At 39.6% G+C, this 20,945-nt stretch overlaps 1 protein-coding gene and 1 long non-coding RNA gene across 2 annotated transcripts; one reads left to right on the top strand and one right to left on the bottom strand.

Annotated features, from left to right (window-relative positions):
* Positions 1–9,299: 9,299 nt before the first annotated feature.
* LOC126730696 (uncharacterized) lies at positions 9,300–13,206 on the top strand. The gene is made up of 7 exons (XM_050434993.1): positions 9,300–10,167; positions 10,285–10,557; positions 10,812–10,998; positions 11,278–11,591; positions 11,695–12,165; positions 12,461–12,543; positions 12,694–13,206. The coding sequence occupies exons 1-7, from the start codon at positions 9,300–9,302 to the stop codon at positions 13,204–13,206; spliced, it is 2,709 nt and encodes a 902-aa protein (XP_050290950.1).
* A 1,036-nt stretch (positions 13,207–14,242) lies between these two features.
* Positions 14,243–19,206, bottom strand: LOC126724916 (uncharacterized). The gene is made up of 3 exons (XR_007655188.1): positions 17,088–19,206; positions 14,850–16,124; positions 14,243–14,626 (listed from the first exon to the last, which is right to left on the bottom strand). It is a non-coding gene; the product is annotated as an uncharacterized LOC126724916 (long non-coding RNA).
* Between the last annotated feature and the right edge of the window lie 1,739 nt (positions 19,207–20,945).

Here is a 20,945-nt window from a genome sequence, read left to right as displayed (position 1 = left end):
GGTAACCGCTACAGAGAGTCAAAAGTTCTAAGTGTTGTGTAGTCGTCTGTTTGGTGGAGGACTGTTTGATCGTCCATGGACATCTGAAGGTCGTCCATGGACGACCTTCATCATGGACGACATTATCGTCCATGGGAGACTTCACTATCAAGAGTAGTATTATTGTCCATAAACACTTTTACTTCTTCTGGGGTGATTCCAGTTGAACTTGCTCAATTGGCTCTGGACGACACCTTTGGACGAACCAGAGTTAGACTAATTTTCTGCTCCCCTATCAGTTGCCCTTTTGTTCAAAGGGTCGTCCAAGATATTGTTGTGATTTTAATAAAATTTTGCTTTTTGTGAGCCACGTGTCGCAAGGCTGTTGGTTGGCCAGTCGTGTCGAATCCATTTCCCCAAGGAATCGCCACGTGTCAATTTTTGAATGGTGAATGTCGCTTTAGTGACCCGGCTGCTGGGGCCTATAAATAGTGCATTCCCATTCATGCCCCTTACTTTCCTCTCATTTTCCCCTCTGCCATCTCGTCCAAGAGCCTCGTCTAGCCCTCGTCCTAGTTCTTATCAGGTATTTCTTCTTTCTTTTTAGGTTTTCATCTTAAATATGTCTTCGTCTAGTAGTATAGAGAGGGAGATAGACGAGTATCAGGACGTTTCTTCTGGGAGTGAGGGTAGTGAGGATAGTGTAGATAACTCGTCCTGTAGTGATTCCTCAGACGAGCATTACTCGTCTGGGGTTCCTGGCATTCCCTTACAGGAACTCCAAGAACTACAGCGTAGGATGGCTTCTGGATCTGGGGCTAGCTCGTCCAGACAGCCATCTAGCCCTCCTCAAGACGAGGAAGAGGACGAGGAGGATGTCATTTATAGTTGTGCCCCAGAGGTAGCATCCACCTTAGACGCTGCCAAGTTAAAAACTCTTGTAGATAGATACCAAATTCCTAAAGAACTTAACCCTCGTCTACCCAAGGCTGGAGAATGGTGTTGTTCTTCTTCCTTCGGTTTAGGGGTATATACTTCTTACCTTTTAGCTGACTTTAGGTTTCCTCTAAATTCTTTCTGTAGAGACCTCTTCCAAAGGTTGGGTATTGGACCTAACCAGCTCAACCCCAATGGTTGGAGGACGATAGTTGCCATGCAAGTGTTATGGCGTGAGGCATTGGAAGGGAACCATCCAATAACAGTGGACGAGTTCCTTTACTGTTATAAGCCCTCGGAGATAAAGAAATCTGCTGGTTTTTACCAGTTCTCGTCCAGGGGCTCTTATTACAGTTTAATTAAGGGCCGTAGCTCGTCTGACCGACTCTGGAAAAAAGAATTTTTTATTATTTCTGGAAATTGGGCTGGGGACCCAGCTAATGTAGGTAGTCCCCCCTTCCCACCTTTTACCAGCCCTCTAGATCGTCTTCGTCCTGAGGGTATGTTTTCTTTCCATTTTATTTCCTTTCTCCTTACTTTTTTCCCATCTTTCAGTCGTCTAACTCTTTTTCTTTGTTGATGCAGCTGTTGCTCGTCCACGCTTGGACAAATTTTACCTGGACCAGATAGACGTGGTTCGTGCCTTCCCTGGGAGGACTTTCCATGATTTGGTTACTCTTACTCGTCTAGCAGCTTGGGGACTTGGCCCAGTGCCTACTGCAGAGAACCTTAGTCACGAGGAGACTACTCGTCAAAGTAAGTATCCTCCACTTCATTTCACTTACTTTTTTTTTTTTTTTTTTTTTTTTTGATTGGTTTTCCTCGTCTATGCTCTTCACAAGCATATCGTCGACATAAACCTCCACATTCCGTCCTCTATGTGGACGAAACATGTGATTCACCAACCTTTGATAAGTTACCCCTGCGTTCTTCAAACCGAAGGGCATCACTTTGTAGCAAAACAAGCCTTGGCTGGTAATGAAGGAAGTTTTTTCCTGATCAGCTTCATCCATCTTAATCTGATTATATTCTGAGAAGGCGTCCATGAAGCTCAGCAACTGATGGCCAGCCGTAGAGTCCACCAATTGATCAATGTGTGGCAAAGGATAACTATCCTTGGGACATGCCTTGTTCAAGTCAGTGAAATCTACGCACATTCTCCATTTGCTTTCTTCACCATCACCACATTGGCTAACCAATCTGGGTAATAAACTTCCTTAATGAACTGTGCCGTGGTCAGTTTCTGAACCTCTTCCTTGATCGCCTTATCCCGCTCGGGAGCGAATACCCTCTTCTTCTGACGAACAGGCTTAAAAAAGGGGTACACATTCAATCGATGAGTGATCACACTTGGGTCGATTCCTGGCATGTCGTCATGACTCCATGCAAAAACGTCGATACTCTTTCTCAGGAACTGGATGAGGTCTTTTCTTGCCTTCTCCTTCATACTTGTTCCAATTTTGGTGAATTTCTCGGGATCATCTTCTTGCAAAAGAACATCTTCCAATACCTCTGTGGGCTCTGCAATAACCCTTCTTTCCTCGATGCTTATTGTCTGCACCTGTTCGTCCAAAGCCATCATGGCTAAGTAGCATTCTCTGGTTGCCAACTGATCTCCTTGTGCTTGCCCTATCCCGTACTCCGTAGGGAATTTGACTGATAGATGGTAGGTAGATGTTATCGCCTTCCAACTGTTCAGAGTTGGTCTTCCAATAATGGCATTGTATGAAGACGAACAGTCCACCACGAGGAAATTGACTTCCCTAGTTATCTGCTGCGGGTATGACCTTACCACCACTGGTAATGTAATGGTGCCTACAGGCTGCACCTTCATTCCTCCGAACCCTATCAGTGGTGAGCAGACTGGACGAAGTTGATCCCGCCCAAGCCTCATCTGTTGGAAGGCAGGATAGTACAATATGTCCGCTGAGCTTCCATTGTCAATTAACACTCTACTAGTCGTATAATCTACAATAAGCAGAGTAATGACAATTTCATCGTCATGCGGGTGATGGATCCTCTCAGCATCTTCGTCGGTGAAGGAAATGGCCGGCTCGTCCCTTGATCTCGTCCGTGGTGATTGTCCAGAGAGCTGGACGTTTTGCACCACTTTGAGATATGTCTTCTTCGACTTGGAAGATTGCCCCATCGAGTTTCCTCCAACGATAATCCTTATCTCTCCTAGTGGGGGCCGGGACGATTCCTCCATTTTTCCTTTCAACTTCTCATCTCTATGATCCCTTCGAACGAAGTGCCTCAGCTTCCTTGTCTAATAAGATTCTCAATTTGCTGCTTCAGGTCATAACATTCATCCGTGTCATGCCTATGGTCCCTGTGAAAACGACAATATTTACTCTTATTGCGCTTATTGGGATCTCCCTTCATCTTCTCTAGCCATTTTAGGGAAGGGTCGTCTTTGATTTGCATGAGCACTTGATCGAGTGGAGCATTCAAGGGCGTATAGTTCTGGCTTCTTCCCAAAGGACCCGTCTTCCTGTTATCTCGTTCCTTCCTATCTTCCGTCTGTCCCTTCTTTGGACGGGGGCCTTGTTCTGAGTGGCGTGCTGAATGCGCTTCCATCCTTTTAGCTCTTTTCCTCTTCTTGGCTATGATCGCATCTTCTGCATTCATGAAGTTCTGAGCCGAATGGACGAGCTCAACCATAGTTTGAGGCTCCTTCTCATATAGCTTGTGGATAAATAAATCAGAATTAATCCCGTTGTGGAAGGCTGCCAGTAGAAGCTTGTCGTCCACCTCGTCCACACTAAGGGCTTCCCTGTTGAAGCAAGTGATGAATGACCGCAGGTTTTCGTTCTCCCCTTGCTCTATGGTCAGCAAGCTGGACGAGGAACGCTTGTGTCTTTGTCCCCCGATGAAGTTGTTAACAAATAGTTTGCTTAACTCTTCGAAAGAACCTACAGAACCAAACTCGTGTCGGGCCTTTAAGGGTGGTAGGGAAAGCTCTACATATGATTTCATCAGGGACCCCTTGAAGGTGCATAGTTGTCTTGAAAGTAGCAATGTGGTCAAACGGGTCACGCGTTCCGTCGTACGAATCCAGGGAAGGCAGTTTGAATTTTGATGGTAGAGGATGACCGTTGATGGAAGCCGTAAAGGGAGAGTCGGTTCTGTGGACCAAATCTTCTATAGGATTCGTCCTCCTCATGTTCTCTTTCATTTCCTCCATGACTCTCTTCATTTGGTCCATTTCTTCTTTCAAGTGTGGCACCGTCCGTGAAGTGGTGCCTCTTAACTGACTTCCAATCTCAGGATTTTCTCTATCGCCGTGACCTTGTGTTTGTCCTTCACGTTCCTTACGTGTCTGTCTTCTCTGATTGATCTCCATTCTTAACTCTTGGTTTTGGCGAGTCAACTCCGCCATTGCAGCCGCCATAGATTGCACATGTTGAACAGACGATGTCTGCATAACTGGTGCGGATTGGCGATCGCGTTGGGGATCACTTGAAGCGCCTCTGCTTCCCTGACGGCCTGGGCTCGTAGCCCTCGACCTGGTCCTGACCATCCTAACCTTTTGTCGCAGAAAAGAAAGTTGCAAAACAATCTCTTCCCACAGACGGCGCCAACTGATATCGCTCCGAATCAGTAAGGTGGATGATCTGGCTTCGGTGGGCTACTTCTGTGGTGGAAGGCCTACAAGAAACAAATAGTCAAAGAGGAGACCGGAGAATACCGACCAAACCCTCTCCGATGAAGAAGTTAGTCTCGCAGAGAAGGGAGTTCCAAGTATTTGGGAGTAATGTCTGAGAGAAATTCTTACCTTTGTCGGGTTCAGACCGGTCCTTTATATAGGGACCCTAGGGACGGTTATTTGTCCAATAACCTCCCCAAGATTTGTGGAAGCCAACGAGTCCAGAGTTAACTTCCTCAACGGCTACTAATATTGTAACCGCTAACAGAAGTTAACTTATTTGATGGATTTGTTGAGATAGTTGCGGGTTTGGTAACCGCTACAGAGAGTCAAAAGTTCTAAGTGTTGTGTAGTCGTCCGTCTGGTGGAGGATTGTTTGGTCGTCCATGGACATCTGAAGGTCGTCCATGGACGACCTTCATCATGGACGACCTTCATCATGGACGACATTATCGTCCATGGGAGACTTCACTATCAAGAGTAGTATTATTGTCCATAAACACTTTTACTTCTTCTGGGGTGATTCCAGGTTGAACTTGCTCAATTGGCTCTGGACGACACCTTTGGACAAACCAGAGTTAGACTAACTTTCTGCTCCCCTATCAACAGGTAAAAGACTCAGTAAATCAAATATGGGCCACAATAGATTGGATTCATGCCAGAAAGATAAGAAAATACAACTTGAAGGGAATAACACTCCTCGGTCAAGTCCAAGGATGAAGTGTTCTTATATGTACTTAAGCCTTTTCTAAGTACAAGGAGTTCTTTCTTTTCCTCTCAGATTCCCTGCCCTATTTTTCACGGGGGCCATTTCCTTATATAGTCCTATTCTTTTCAATCTCAACCATCCATTTGTTGATCAATGTAGGAGATATTTTGGATGCTTGTCCTATCATAAACCTCCTGGAAGCTTTGTGAGTAGTTGTGAACTGAGATCTCCTTGCTCAGGGGTCATTCCCACATAAATACAACCAGTTGGTTAGGTGCAGAACATTTAATATGGTAGTAGTAGCCTTGTTCTCAAATATTTCTTAGTTTACTGTGAACTCCTTTTTCTAAAGCTTATCCTCATAAGTATGGTTGCCTTTTGCATGGTATTCTCTAGGCGACCGAGCTTCAACCTTCCACAACGCTTCCCGAGGAAGTTTGGATTCTCGGGAGACACCATTTGTTCGTTATTACTTGTCCTTGTCCTCGACCCATTGACCCATATACTTATCTTATTGTTTGACCATCCTCGGGCATGGCCCATAGCCCAATACTCCTACTCGGCTCATTTATCCCCACAATAATAATAATAATAAAATATTATCTTTATCTGCGTATAATTAATACTTTTATAATTATATATAATTTTTAATTAATTTATGCATGGACATATTATTAGTAAACAAAAAAAAAAAATAAAAGTAGTGGATACCAATTACCAATCACATATTATCTTAGCTTCATTTTAGCACTTTCCAAAAAGCAAAAGGGAAAATTCAAATCAATTATCGTGATTTAGGGATATATGTTTTGAAAAAAATATTTTAAATGAATTATAAAATGAGTAATGCTAATTCTATTAGCTCACCCATTTAGGAAACTGTGGGGGACGAGGATCCGAGAATACAAATAGATGGATTAAGGATAATGTTGAGGGTATGAACCTCAAAAAGCACCGACAGAATATCCTCGGGAAAACACAAGTGACCTTATGCAAGTGCAAAAAGACTACAACGCCCGAGAACTTCGAGGATGCCAACTTGCCCTCAGGAAACCGAGAACCAAGGCTAAAGGCTGTCAGGTGCAAACTGAGGGCAAAGAGAAAGATTTGTTGCCAAGTTGGGAAGAAAGGAAAGAGGATGAATAAAGCATCCATCACCTCCGCATTCAATTCTCTTCAACAAGTTAGGTGGCCGCATTAATGAGGAAATGACCCATGAACAGTGTCAACCTAACTCATACCCCAATGTGGAAGCCTTCTAGTAAGGTTTTGATGGGACAAGTATCAAAAGAATCTAACCTTGACGTTCCGAGTATAGGGCTCAGATACATCTTAGTTGACTATATAAAGTTGAGAAGCCCCTGGAGGAAATGATGGACTTTTGGAGACTTGAAAACCATTTGTAATCACTATCTCAGACTAAACCCAAGGACCCTAATATAAGCTTTTCAAGGCTATTTCTTATATGATATCATTAACTTACACTTGGAATTAATTCAAACACACCTACTTTAATCTTTTCATCTTGTTAAGGGCATTTAAGGATGATTGAGCATCCCACCTCTTAAAGAAATTAATTGTGTGAGCAAAAATAGCAAGTTTGTACCTGACATAAACCTGACTTACTTTTTGACCGCCACAAAAACTTTTTTAATTAAAAATGAGAGGGCAAATTACACTCCTCTCTCTTGAGGTTTGAAGGAATGACACTCACTCCTGAACTTGAAAGGAAAAAACACTCACCCCCATACCTGAAATGATAAACACTCACCTCCCTTGAGGCTTGAAGAAAATGACGCTCCCCCCCCCCCCCCCCCTCCTTCCATTAATATTAGTAACATAATATTCCAAATTTTTAACAAATTCATTTTACCAAAGTTTAACTATAGTCAATAAAAAGAGCATTCATATTTATAAAAAAAAAAAAAATGAAAAGAGCATATTATAAAATATGTTGCTAAAGTGGATTTTTAGTTGCTTTTTATCACATCTTACCAACTGATATTATTTAAGTTTGCAAATTCTTGAATTTTTAAATTGCACCCCTCACTAATGCTTTGCATCAAAATTTATGAGATAAACATGAAGGGTAGTTTTGGGTTTAGAAATTTTTTAAGGATAAGTGGAGGGTAATTTTGAAATTTTGCCCTTAACCAATTGGTAGATTAATACAACATTTTTAACTTTTTTTTTTTTTTGGTGAGAATGCTAAGTATTTTTAACACACACACACACGGGGAGAGGGGAAAATGTTTTTTTAAAGAAATTTACAGTAGTGTACATCCAAAAGGGCATTTTTTAACTTTAATTTAACATAATTTAGTCAAATGAATGTTAAGGGGGAAAAGGCCTTTTTTCCTTAGTCAATATAAGCCATTTAAGTTACTTAACCAAAAAACCTGCTAATTTTTTCCTCACGTCTAGGTTTTCTCTCGAGAAACCCTAGAAGCGGTGGAACACATCGCCTACCTTAGGTGGGCCTTTTTTTCTCCTTCCCGGGTAGAACCTCTGCCAGTCCTTCATCGTCTTCTGCCATGGAAGACATCACTGGGCGCTGGGCTAACTTAACCCTTAACACAAAAGAAACCGATGCTGTGGACTTAGAGCCTCACGATGTCGAATCGGACAACAGTAAGGTTCTAGTAGTGAAGTTTTTCACAAAACGGCGACCTAATATGGAAGCCATCACTCGCACTCTTCGAAGTATGTGGCGGTCTGGTGGAGCTTTTGAGATCAGAGAACTTGGTTCTAACACAGCCTTACTCTTGTTTGAAGATGAAGCAGATGTGCAACAGATTCTTTTACAGGGACCTTGGACCTTCGACAAATATTTAATCGGTGTGTTTAGACCTGGGAACGATGTTGCTGTGGAGGATGCAGCCTTTGACAGAGCCTCCTTTTGGGTGCAAAACCATGGACTGCCTATACGACGGATGAATAAAGTAACCGCGGAAGCTATCGGCCAAACCTTAGGCATAGTTGAGAGTGTTGATCAATCTAGCTCTGGAGACTGCCGTGGTCGGTGTATTCGAGTTCGGATTAATATTGATATATCTCAACCCCTTTGTCGAGGTAGAATGGTGAACATGGGAGGATCAAAACCTGAATGGATATCTTTTCAATATGAACGTCTTCCTATTTTTTGCTACTGGTGTGGACTTTTGAACCACGATGAGAAAGATTGTCCAATGTGGTTGAGGAGTAAAGGGAGTTTACGAAAGGAGGAGCAACAATATGGGGGGTGGATGCGAGCTACGATGGAGAGATTCTACGAGTCACAACCCATAACTAAGCAGGGCGGGGCCAATTCTGATTAGAAAAATCATAGGCCACAAAAGGCTCCCTCAACTCTCCGACTCACTGAACTAAATGATGAGGAGGACATAAGGACAAAGAATACTATGGGGAGTAAAAATCCATTGCATGCAGATGATGAAGAGGTAATCCTTGTACCAACTAATAAAGATATTATAACTGATCCTGTTTTATTCAATACTCACTTACAGGAAATAGACAAGGACCTGAATTTGTCCACTAATGAACCAATGCTGACCTCAGAGGAAGTATGTGTCGGTCAAGGAGATGGCTTACCCATTAGTGATCCATATGTGGCAACTACAGCTTTGGATACGGAAAAGATTCCTGCATCACATTGCAAACATGGTAGCCACGTGGTTGTCAAACCAATGAATAAGGAAGATGATGCTGTTTTGGGGAAGGAGAATTTGACTGGTACTTGGAAAAGACAGCCACGGCAAAAAAACAAGTCGAAGGAAGTGCAGGAATCTCTGTTGATGAAACGAGTGAATAAGGACATTGATGAAGAGATGGGGGATGTTGAAGGCAGCAAGAAGAGAAGGGCAGTTTGTAGCAATGATTTATCGGTGGAGGCTGGAGACCAGCCCCGCCGACAACAATGAAACTCTTAGCATGGAACTGTAGGGGGCTTGGGAACCGTCCTGCAGTTCAAGAGCTTGTCGATATTGTACGAGCTCAAGATCCCATAGTGGTGTTCTTGTCTGAAACATGGTCGATAGGGAACAGATGGTTAGTATTAAGGAGAGGTTAGTGTTTGATGATTTGTTTGTTGTCCCAACTGATGGGCAATGGGGGGGATTAGCCTTGCTTTGGAGAGGGGGTGCAAAGGTTTGGGTGGATAGCTTTTCGAAGTATCACATTGACTCCATTGTAGATGGAAATTCAGAGAGTGCTTGGCGATTAACGGGGTTTTATGGAGAGCCGGATACTAATCATAGAATTGAAGGATGGAATATGCTCCGAATGCTTAATTCCAAACCAAAGCTTCCTTGGGTTTGCTTTGGGGACTTTAATGAATTGCTTGAGGTAGAGGAAAAAAAAGGGGGCGCTCCGAGAGCTCATAATCAAATGCAAATGTTCAGAGATGTGTTGGACCAATGTGGTTTTGTGGATTTAGGGTACTCAGGGCCGGATTTTACTTGGCATGGAAGACGGCGTAATGAATTGATTTGGGAAAGCTTAGACTGGGGGGTGGCTAATTATGACTGGTTGGCTAAGTTTCCCACTGCTAGAATTCGTCATCTGCATTGTTTTACTTCTGATCACAGGCCAATTGTCCTAGCTCTTGACTCTAATGGGGAGGCTCAAAGGTGGAGAAGGAAACCCTTCAGGTTTGAGGCAATGTGGTTGACAGATCTAGGGTGCAAGGAAATTGTCACAAAAGCTTGGGATTGTAATGTCGTGGGTACTCCTATGTATGTTGCCACGAAGAAATTGAAGAAGTGTAAAAAGAGGTTGAAGGAGTGGGACCGGGATCATTTTGGAAGTGTAAAGAATAATATAAAGAAGCTTAAAGAACAATTATGGAAGGCAGAGATGGAGTCGGTCAGATCTGGGAGCTATGAGGAAGCAGCTCGTATTAAATCCGAACTTTCAGTTTTGTATGAAAAGAAGGAGAAGATGTAGCAACAGCGCTCTCGCATTTAGTGGCTGCAAAGTGGGGATAAAAATACGAAATTTTTTCATGGGACAGCCACTCAAAGGAAGAGGAAAAACTTCATTAAGGGTTTAAAGGACGATGAAGGTGTCTGGCATGAAGAGGAGAACCAAGTTTCGGGTTTGCTTATTGAGTACTACTCTCAATTATTTTCAACCTCACATCCTCATGATTTTGATCGTATCCTTGACGAGGTTGATACAATTGTTACTGAAGAGATGAGGGTAGAGTTAGCACGTCCTTACACTTCTGATGAGGTAGATGCTGCTATTAAGGAGATGGCACCTTTGAAGGCTCCAGGGCCAAATGGTATGCCTCCATTATTTTATCAAACCTATTGGTCGGACGTAGGAGTGGATGTTCATCAAGCGGTCTTGTCCAGCTTAAATTCAGGTTCTATCTTGAAATCTATTAACCATACTTTCATTACTTTGATTCCAAAAGTTAATAATCCAGAAAAGGTCTCAGATTTAGGCCTATCAGTTTATGTAATGTGATTTATAAGATTATTAGTAAGGTGATAGCCAATCGCCTTAAACCTTTGCTTAATTCCATTATTTCAGAAACACAGAGTGCCTTTACTGCTGATAGATTGATTACTGATAATATCTTGATAGCTTTTGAGTCTTTACACCATATGAAGACTAATTGCACAGGGAGGAAAGGTTTTATGGCCCTAAAGCTTGATATGAGTAAGGCCTATGATCGAGTGGAATGGGTTTTCCTTGAGAAGATTCTTTTGAAGATGGGGTTTCAGGATTCTTGGGTGGCTTTAATTATGGAGTGTATTCGTACTGTGACTTATTCAATCCTTGTTAATGGAGAGCCGAAGGGTTTAATTACTCCTTCTAGAGGCTTAAGATAAGGCGATCCCCTCTCTCCTTTCTTATTTTTGTTTTGTGCGGAGGGTTTAAATGCTATTTTCAGGAGAGCAGCCTTGGACGGAGAGATTGAGGGTTTTTCCTTTTGTAGGAATGGACCAAAACTTACGCACCTTTTCTTTGCAGATGATTGTCTTATCTTTTGCAGATCGACATTGGAGGAGCGCCTTAAGATCCAGTCACTGTTGGATATCTACGAAGTGGCTTCAGGCCAGATGATTAACAAGGAGAAAACTACGCTATTTTTCAGCGGAAATACAGATACACAAACGCAAGATGCAATCAAAGTGGCACTCAATGTCCCTACCATTCAACACTATGAAAAATATTTGGGGCTTCCATCCTTTATTGGCAGGGAAAAGAAGGCTTGTTTTACTAAGGTGAAAGAACGAATATGGGCGAGGATGCAAGGTTGGAAGGAAAAGCTTGTCTCAAGCAGGAAAGGAGGTTATGATCAAGGCTGTAATTCAATCCATTCCTACGTACTCGATGAGTGTTTTTAAATTGCCGATCAGTCTTTGTAAGGATATTGAAACAATGATTCGCAAATTTTTGTGGGGGCAAGGTGATTCAAAAAAGATTCATTGGGTGAAGTGGAGTTCCTTGTGCTCTTCTAAGTCGATTGGTGGGATGGGCTTCAGAGATATCCAAAAGTTTAACAATGCTCTTTTGGCTAAACAAGTATGGCGGTTGATCCATCAAAAAGACACTTTGCTCTACAAGGTGTTTAGTGCGAAATACTTTCCTCATGGGAGTATTATGGACGCTTCAGTTCCTCAAAAGTGTTCATATGCTTGGCGAAGTATATTACAAGCTCAGGAGGTCATTGAGAAATGTGCTATCTGGCGTGTGGGCAGTGGTCATGGGATAGATGTGTGGAAGCATAGATGGCTCCCAAACCCGACCTACAACAAAATTATTTCTCCAAGAAGAGAGTCTTCTGTGTCTCGGGTTAGTGAGTTGTTCTATCCGGATACTCGAATATGGGATCCGGGAAAGCTTGAGGAGAATTTCTATCCGTGGGAGGCAGAGATGTGTTCGTAGTGCTTATAGATTCCTGGCTTCGGAAAATTTTAGCTCTCAACCAAGCTCTTCCTCAGGTATTGAGCAGCAGCACTTTTGGAAAAAAATCTGGAAGATCCGAGCCCCTAATAAGATAAAACATTTCATTTGGCGTGCGGCAAAAGATGCGCTTCCGACTAAACAGAATTTGCGTGCTAGACATATTCCCATTGATGAAACCTGTGATCTTTGTGAGGATCATCAGGAGACGTTGCTGCATAGTTTATGGCTGTGTGACCATGCTCAGTTTGTTTGGAAGTTTGATCCAGGTTTTGCTCCCTTGTTTCAGAAACGGTATCGATCGTTTCGGGACTTGCTTGAGGCAGTGATGCTGAAAAGTTCTCAGTTTCGGGTTGCTCTGTTTTGCACCACAGCTTGGAGTTTATGGTAGCGGCGTAATAGGCTCAGGGAGAAGCAGCCATCATGGACTCTCCACGAGTTGGGCAGTCGAGCTAAGGCTTATGTTGTGGATTTTCTCAACACGAATTCTCAGCCTTTACAGGGTTCTTCTCGGAGTGCTCAGGTGTCTTGGTCTCCGCCGATAGAATCGGTATACAAAGGAAACTTTGATGCGGCCTTCTTTGACACGTCTGGTTGCGCGGGTGTTGAAGTGGTGTTCCGTGATTTCCAAGGCCAAGTGATCGCAGCTTTGAGTCAAAAAATTCCTTTGGTTCAATTGGTGGAGCTGGCAGAGGCTATGGCTGCTCGTCGGGCCTTGTTATTTGCCAAAGAGCTGAGTTTGTTTGATGTGGAGATAGAAGGGGATTGTTCAAGGGTTCTTGCTGCTCTGAACATGGCGAGGAGCTGTAGCACTTTATTTGGTCATGTGATTGATGAGTGCAAGAGTCTAGGGGCGTCGCTCCGTTCTTGCAAGTTCAATCACGTTAGGAGGGAAGGGAATAGGTTGACGCATGCTTTAGCTAGGAGAGCAGTTATATCTGCAGACACGGATGTATGGGTAGAATCTCTACCTAGTGATTTGGATAATGTATTCCAATCGGATTTGATTCAATAAAATTTCCTTACCTTTTTCTCAAAAAAAAAAAAAAAAAGTTACTTAACCAAAAAAAAAAAACCTTTTAAGTTATAATAAGGGAAATGAAAGTTTACATATTTATCCTCCTATACAAGAGAACCGAACTGACCTAGATGCCAAATTTGCCGCAACAAATGCCTTGAAAAGTAGCCTAGCACCTAAATCTATAAAACAAATTGAACAACCAGGAATAGTAAACACATTCGAGGAAAAGCATATCAAAAGATTAATAATAGAAGAACAAAGATGAAAGAATAAAAGGAGCTTTCAATTGTTGCATTCAATTACACAGCTCAAGCACCATTTTTAAGCAAGACTTTTACAAAAACTCTGTTGCTCAAGTACAAGAAAGCCTAAATCACAATTTCCCCTCCAGCATACATATCAAGTTTAAATAATCAGAATTTTTTGTTTCAACATACAAAACAATTGTAGGAGCTAGGAAAGTACTCGTCAAAAAACCACAAAATAAACATCACCAACTTATAAAGAAGTCTTGATGGCATCTGCTCACTCATTTTCTTTGAATAGGAAATCAATCAGCAACATATTATATGAATAATGATGTAAAATTCAAAGACGTAAGTTAAAAGCATTTCATTCACAGAAAAACCCAACTAATGGCAATTACAAGACAAACCAATAACCTATGAATTCTCCCTTGGCAACAAAAGGGTTGGCATCAATCTACCTGCCCCACACTAATAAGAGGAATTTACCTGTCCAATACCAACAAGAAGCATGATCAAAGTCCTAAATGAAAATACTGAACAAAAAAAAATATTTAAGATTTTAAGTGATAATAAGGAGAAAAGCACCAATAAATTCTAAATGAAAATTGTTAAAATATTAGCATAGAGATGTGTTATATCATGTTATGTATGCTAGAGTGGATGCGGAAGGGGAAGCATAAAGGAGGAACACTGAGAACACAAGGGTTACGTGGTTCAGCCTTATGGCCTACATCCACGGAGGAATCCCTTAAGGGCTACATCTTTATTGTATGAGAGTGTAGTACAATAACTTCCTCTATTACAATGAACCCTAACATGAGTATATATAGGCGACTAAACCCTAGACTACTAGTACAAGCAGGAATGGGCTTGGGCCTATTACATTGGGCTAATATGTCTAATATATATCTCTAACACCCTCCCTCAAACTCAAGGCGGAAGCTCGATGAAGGCTTGAGGTTGGATAAGCATGAGAAGATCACTTGGAGATGCCTTGAAAAATGCCTTTGAAGAAACCACAATGATATTACATAGGTTGTAATTTAACAAATTGATGATATTAAGTTCTGAATAGTTGTGATAAGTCAAGTTGATGGCAATAGAAAATGGAAGCAGGACAAACATGTAGGGCAGCCCTGGAGTTGATTGAAACCAGAAAATGCAGCCTGAAATAAACACAATCCACAAATTGGCATTTCCATGGGGAAGTTTAATATTTTAAACACATATCCAGCTAACAATAAGGGAAAAGAAAGTATTCAGTTAGTAAAAACCACACAAATAAAGCCTGAAATACACAATGCAAGCACCAATTTTCATTTACAAAGTATATTTTAACTTTAAACTATAATCACCAGCAAGCCAACAACAAGGGAAATGAAATTTTACATATTTATCCCCCTATACAAGAGATCCAAACTGAACTAGATGCCAAATTGGCTGCAACAAAAGCCTTGAAAAGTATCCAAGCACCGAAAATCTATAAAACAAATAGAACATAGTAAACACATTCAAAAAGAGTATATCAAAAGATGTATAAAAGAAGAGTAAAGTTAAGAGAACAAAAGGTGTTTTCCATTGTTGCATTCTATTACACAGAAGTTGAGAAAAAACAAATAGAAGAACTCTTCTCTACAAGATAAATACTTTCCTTCCCAGACATTTAGAGCAGTAATGTTTAATGAATGCAACTCATAACATATTTGACTCTTCACAAAAAGCATAAGGTTATAGTACAACAGGACCAAATTGAAGATCTTCAGCTCTGAAAGGATATGATAAATGCAGGTACATGGCAATCAAAGAAGGAGCCAGCAACAGTCTACCCACCCACTGCCTTTCTATGACTAGGAAACCAATCCACAAATAAGATTACAAAATATGACGCAAATCACTGCAGGATAGAGCAAAAACTTGTATATAGTCCCACGACAATCATATTTAAGTCACAATTACCCTACCTACCCCACACCAATAAAAGGCCTTACAACATATAAAATAGATATGTGCTTGCCAACATAGAATGACTAGAATTCAAACAAAAAAGCAAGACAAATGGACAAGAATAGCACTGAGTTTCAAACACATTGAGTGACACCGAAATTTATAACCCTCATTGATAACAAAAGCCTAAAAAAAGCATACATGACCCATGTAATAGAATTATTTAAGGATAGAATAAAGAAGACAAAGAGGAAAGAAAAGAGAGCTTCTCGCCACACAAAACCAAACACTCCACTGCCTAGCTGCCATGCACCATAAAAAATAATTCGGGTGAGAATTTTCCACATGCACCCAGAATTCCAAAAGTTGTGAAACAACAATAAAAGAACAACTCCACGAATATCTTATATGATTACCTTTTTTTTTCTCCTTTTTATAAGTCTTATATGATTACCCAATGACGAAATTGATGATCTCATGTTCTTAAAATTTGTCATAAGTGCAAGTAGATGGCCATAGAAAAAGGAACCAAGACAAAAATGGCAAATAGTGTTGGGCTTAGTTAAAACTGGACAAATGGAGCCTGAAACACACACAATGCAAGAACCAATTTTCGTTTACCATGAGAAATTTAACTTCTCAAACCCATCATTACCAGCCAGCCAAGAATAAGTGATGCAAATCACATTATGAATAAGGGATCGGCTGCAACATAATAACCTGATAGATAACAAGGCAAAGGAAAGTTTACATATTTGTAGTCCTAATAAAGAGAACCAAATCAATCTATTGCTGAAACATACACATGCCTTCGAAAACTGTTAAACAACAAAATTCATTAAATAAATTAAACACGGGACATGATCATGTTCTAGGGAGCATTATATTAAAATACTAATAGCAACACATGAAATCAAAAGAGAATGATAAAAGCTTTCTTATCACCCAAGAGCAAGAAAGATTAAAGACTTCTACACACTCTATTGCGTAAGTAATCTCCTTGGAGACTTTGATTAGGGTGGAGCAGCTTATGCAGCAACTCCATGTTTCATGGTTCAAAACTAACTAAGCAACAAAGTAATTGAGAGAACCAACAAGAAGATACATGATCAAAATCCCAAGTCACCCAGTGAATAGGGATTCAAAAATACCATAACCTAATACTTAAACCTCCACCACTCAAATGAAGAAGAAAATTTAAATTTATCTGCTCCTTCTAGAAACCAATGCGAAGGAATGCATTGCAGGCTGAAAAACTAAAGAAAAAAAAAACACAAGCAAAAACAATATCCTTCGATTTTAAGGATTAGAATAAAGAATCAAAAGATAATAGAGGTTGCAATCTAGAATGACTAGATTGATGATTTCAAGTCCTAATAAGTGGTGATAAGTGCAAGCAAAAGGCAGTAGAAAAAGGGAACAATTTGAAAATGCCAAGTAGTTCTGTAATTAGTTTAAACAATGCAAAACACAGCCACAAATACACACAAACCAAGCACATTGTTTCTTTCACAAAGTGACTTCAAATTTTTAGTGTCATAATTACCAAGCCAACCAACAATGGGGAATGAAAAGTTTGCATATTTGGGTTCAAGAGAATGATGCAAAATTCAAAGACATAAGTTAAAAGCATTTAATCCACAGAAAGCCTAACTAATGCCAGTTACAGAACAAACCAATAACCTGAATAATTCTTCCTTGGCAACAACTATATCGGCATCAATCTACCTGTCCCACACAAATAAGAGAAATAATCACATTCAAATAAGAGAGGAGCTTGCAAACACTAAACAAAGAGTTGTGGGAACTAGGAATGTACTTGTCACAAAACCACAAAACAAACATCACCAGCATATAAAGAAGTCTTGCTAGGACATGGATGGCATCTGCTCAATCACATTCTATGACTAGTAAATAAATCAATAGCATGCTAATCTTATGAATTATGATGCAAATCCAAAGACACAAGTTAAAATCATTTAATTCCTAGAAATCCCAACAGGGCAAAACATAATTGATCAGCAACCATAGTTGGGTCACGATCACCATCAATCTACCTGTCTCATACCAATAGGAGGCATTACTGCATTTGAACAAGACAGAATAACCAAAGATTAAATAGGATTGCAGTACAAAGGGAAAAGAATTCAATGAAATTTCAAACCATCACCAAATGACACTAGGATTGTAGGAGAGAATAATAAAAGTGGGAAGAAAAGAAATCTTATTGCCAAATCAAACTCTGCCACTTAAGCAACCAAGCACGCACAAAAAATCTGCTTCCTAAGCACATGTTAGTATTGAAATTTTAACATATACTCCAAATTGCAGAAGTTGCCAAAAAAAAAAATAGAAGAACTCCTCTCTACAAGATAAATACTTTCATTTCCTGACATTTATAGCAATAATGTATAAATAATGCAACTCATAACATATGAGACGGCACAATGATGAGCTCCAAAAAGCATAGTGCAAAAAGACCAAATTCATATCTTAAGCTCTAAGGATATGAGAAATGGAAGTACATGGCAATAAAAAAGGGAACCAGAAACAGTCTACCAGCCCACTGACTTTCTATGACTAGGAAATCAAATCCACAACAGTCTTTAGGGATACTGCTCCAAGCACCTCGGGTAAGAACTTGCAAAACCTGCTCCAAGCACACTGCTTGAAACACCTACAAAAGTAGCTGATGCAGATCCAAAGAACAAATCCAAACAGATGAGATATAACACTTAATACTATTTTAAGCCCAAAAGAGCACCAGGATGTCAAATAATCTATACAATATTGTAGACTAAGGTGGTTGATATGGACAAGCTCCCAATAAAACTTCTGAGCTGTGTCTGTACTAGAAAAAGATGATCATTTTGTATAATGAAAGAAAAAACACAACAAAATAAAATCAAAAACTTTATAGAACATGGCACATAATGGTGCCACAGAAAGCATAACCACATATGAGGTTAAAGACAATAGAAAGAACACTAACAAAAGATATTGTACCATATAAATGGGCAAGAAATAAAATCTCTTGCTACGTACTAAAACTAACCAAAGAACCACTGCGCAAGACTTGATCCCAGTTCACCAAAACCATCTTTCAAAAGACTAACCAGAAAATTGTACCTTCAGTAGACATGGGGATCAATGAAAGATAAGCGCTACTTTCATAAAAAATAAATTGCAAGAATCATAAATAACCAATAAAGTACATGAAACCAAGTATCAGAGCATAACTACAATCACATCATGCTTAGCCAAAGAAAGAAGCATCAATTTAAAATTTTTTTAATAAAATCAAAAATTTTATAGAACTTGGCACATAAAGGTGCCACAGAAAGCATAACCACATACGAGGTTAAGGACAATAGAAAGAACACTAACAAAAGATACTGTACCATATAAATGGGCAAGGAATAAAATCTCTTGCTACGTACTAAAACTAACCAAAGCACCAATGTGCAAGACCTGATCCCAGTTCACCAAAACCATCTTTCAAAAGACTAACCAGAAAATTGTACCTTCAGTAGACATGGGGATCAATGAAAGATAAGTGTTAATTTCATAAAAAAACATATTGCAAGAATCATAAATAACCAATACATGACACCAAGAATCAGAGCATAACTACAATCACATCATGCTTAGTGATGACTTGCATAATTGAGTATAATTTATCACTTCTCAACTTTAAACTTTAGTCTAATTTTATTTATTTTGTTGATTTTAGACTTGATTTTTGTTATTTAAATTTTATTCCAGATTTGAAGAAAATAAAGATTTATTCAAATAAAAGAAATGTGAAGCATCTAACGAGAATATTTTTGGCCTTGGAAGTTGGCAAGAAAAAGAGAATGAGGCGCTGAAAAAGAAAGAAGAAAAGGAGGCCCTGAGCAAAAAGAAAAGGGCGCTGAAAACAGAACCAACAAAAAGAAAAAAAAGGCTGAAACAGTGGTGTGGGCTGAACTGAAAAAGGTTTTGGGCTGAAGCAAAAAAAAAAAAACGTTTTGGGCTGAAAAAAATGTTTTTGGGCTGAAAAAAAGGGCACACATGAACTGAAAAGAAAAGAAAGGCAGGAAGAAAAGAAACAAAAGGAGAGGCTGAAAAGAAACAAAGGGGGGCGCTGAAAACAGAAGCAGAAAAAAGAAAGAAAAGACGCTGAAACAAGAAGAAAAGAAGGAGAAAAGAAGAAGGGGTGCTGAACTAAACAGAGGCTGAACGAGATCTATTGAGCATTCTTTTTCTTTCAAATCTTCTCAGAAAAAATTATGGTGAACTCGTTTGTGTTGGATTTAATTTTTAGCATGAACTAAACTTTCTTTATTCTAGAAAAACGATGTAATCTAGTTCCGAACTATACTTGCTTTTCTATGTTAATTTGAACAAATTCTCTTCATGTTTGTCTGATTTATTTTAAGCTTATTGCTTCTAATTAACTGGTCATTAATTAGATGATTTTAATCTTGTGATTTGCTGTCGAAAGAGGGAATTAAATGATAGATCTTGAATATTTCAGCATAGGTAAATATAGAGATTGAAAAACTTGTATGAACCTATGTAGTATTAAAATCGTTGGTCTTAATGCTTTCTTATTTTATTAAATTGCATACTCTTGTGTAAAATGATGAACAAGAATGTTTTCAATTGACTGTCGAAAGAGGCTTTTGGATGAGTTTGGAGATTGCTAACAAACAGAAAGAATTAAATTCAATTAGCTAGATGAGTAAAGCATAGTGAGGAATTAGGTGAAATCGATTTCCTAGAAGTTTTCTTCCCATCAAATTGATTTTTGAGCAACATCTCCTTTTTCCTTTGCGTATTTTCTTTAATTTGATGTTATTTTAAATTCCAATTACAAAAACCTTAGTGACTTCTCTAGATAAAATCGAGATTAGCATAATTTTGGTATTTGTCAAAAGTAAGTTACCAATCCCTGAGGACGATACTCTTCTCATCACTTTACTATAAAACTACGATACTGTGCACTTGCAGTTTTGCACCGATCACTTAGCCAAAGAAAGAAGCATCAATTAAAGAATTCTAAAAAAGTTAACAAAAACCAAGATGTTCATTCCTGAGCCATTTTTCTTGACTACAATCAATTTTGAAATGTAGACAAATGCTTTCCAAGAAATTCTCAATTTTTCAAACCAAATGTACATGATCCACTCATTTGCAAAGAGAATGATGAAGGCAGGAGGAAAAGAGAACTTATCATCCTAATCAAACTTGGCTGCTTATGATGCCAGATCATTTTTAAAGCTAGTGGTTTACTATAGTGCTTATGTTGTATGATAAGTAGTTCCTTTCACTTGTAACAGAAAGTTAGTTAGTTGATAAATTGTTAGTGATAAGTGAAATAGCCTATCAGTTAGTTAGAGATGTTTGTTAGGCTTTGGCCAATCACATGACAGCTACATGGTAGGTTCTTGTAACTAACTTTCTAGCCAATCACATGACAGCCACATGGTAGGTTTTTGTAACTAACTTTCTAGCCAATCAACAGCTTGCTTATGTATCTATATAAATAAGCAAGGC

The sequence above is a fragment of the Quercus robur genome, chromosome 1 (genome assembly GCF_932294415.1).
Source record: "Quercus robur chromosome 1, dhQueRobu3.1, whole genome shotgun sequence".
NCBI lineage: Eukaryota > Viridiplantae > Streptophyta > Magnoliopsida > Fagales > Fagaceae > Quercus > Quercus robur.
The sequence above is the reverse complement of the archived record's forward strand: the minus strand, read 5'-3'. Positions and strand labels throughout refer to the sequence as shown.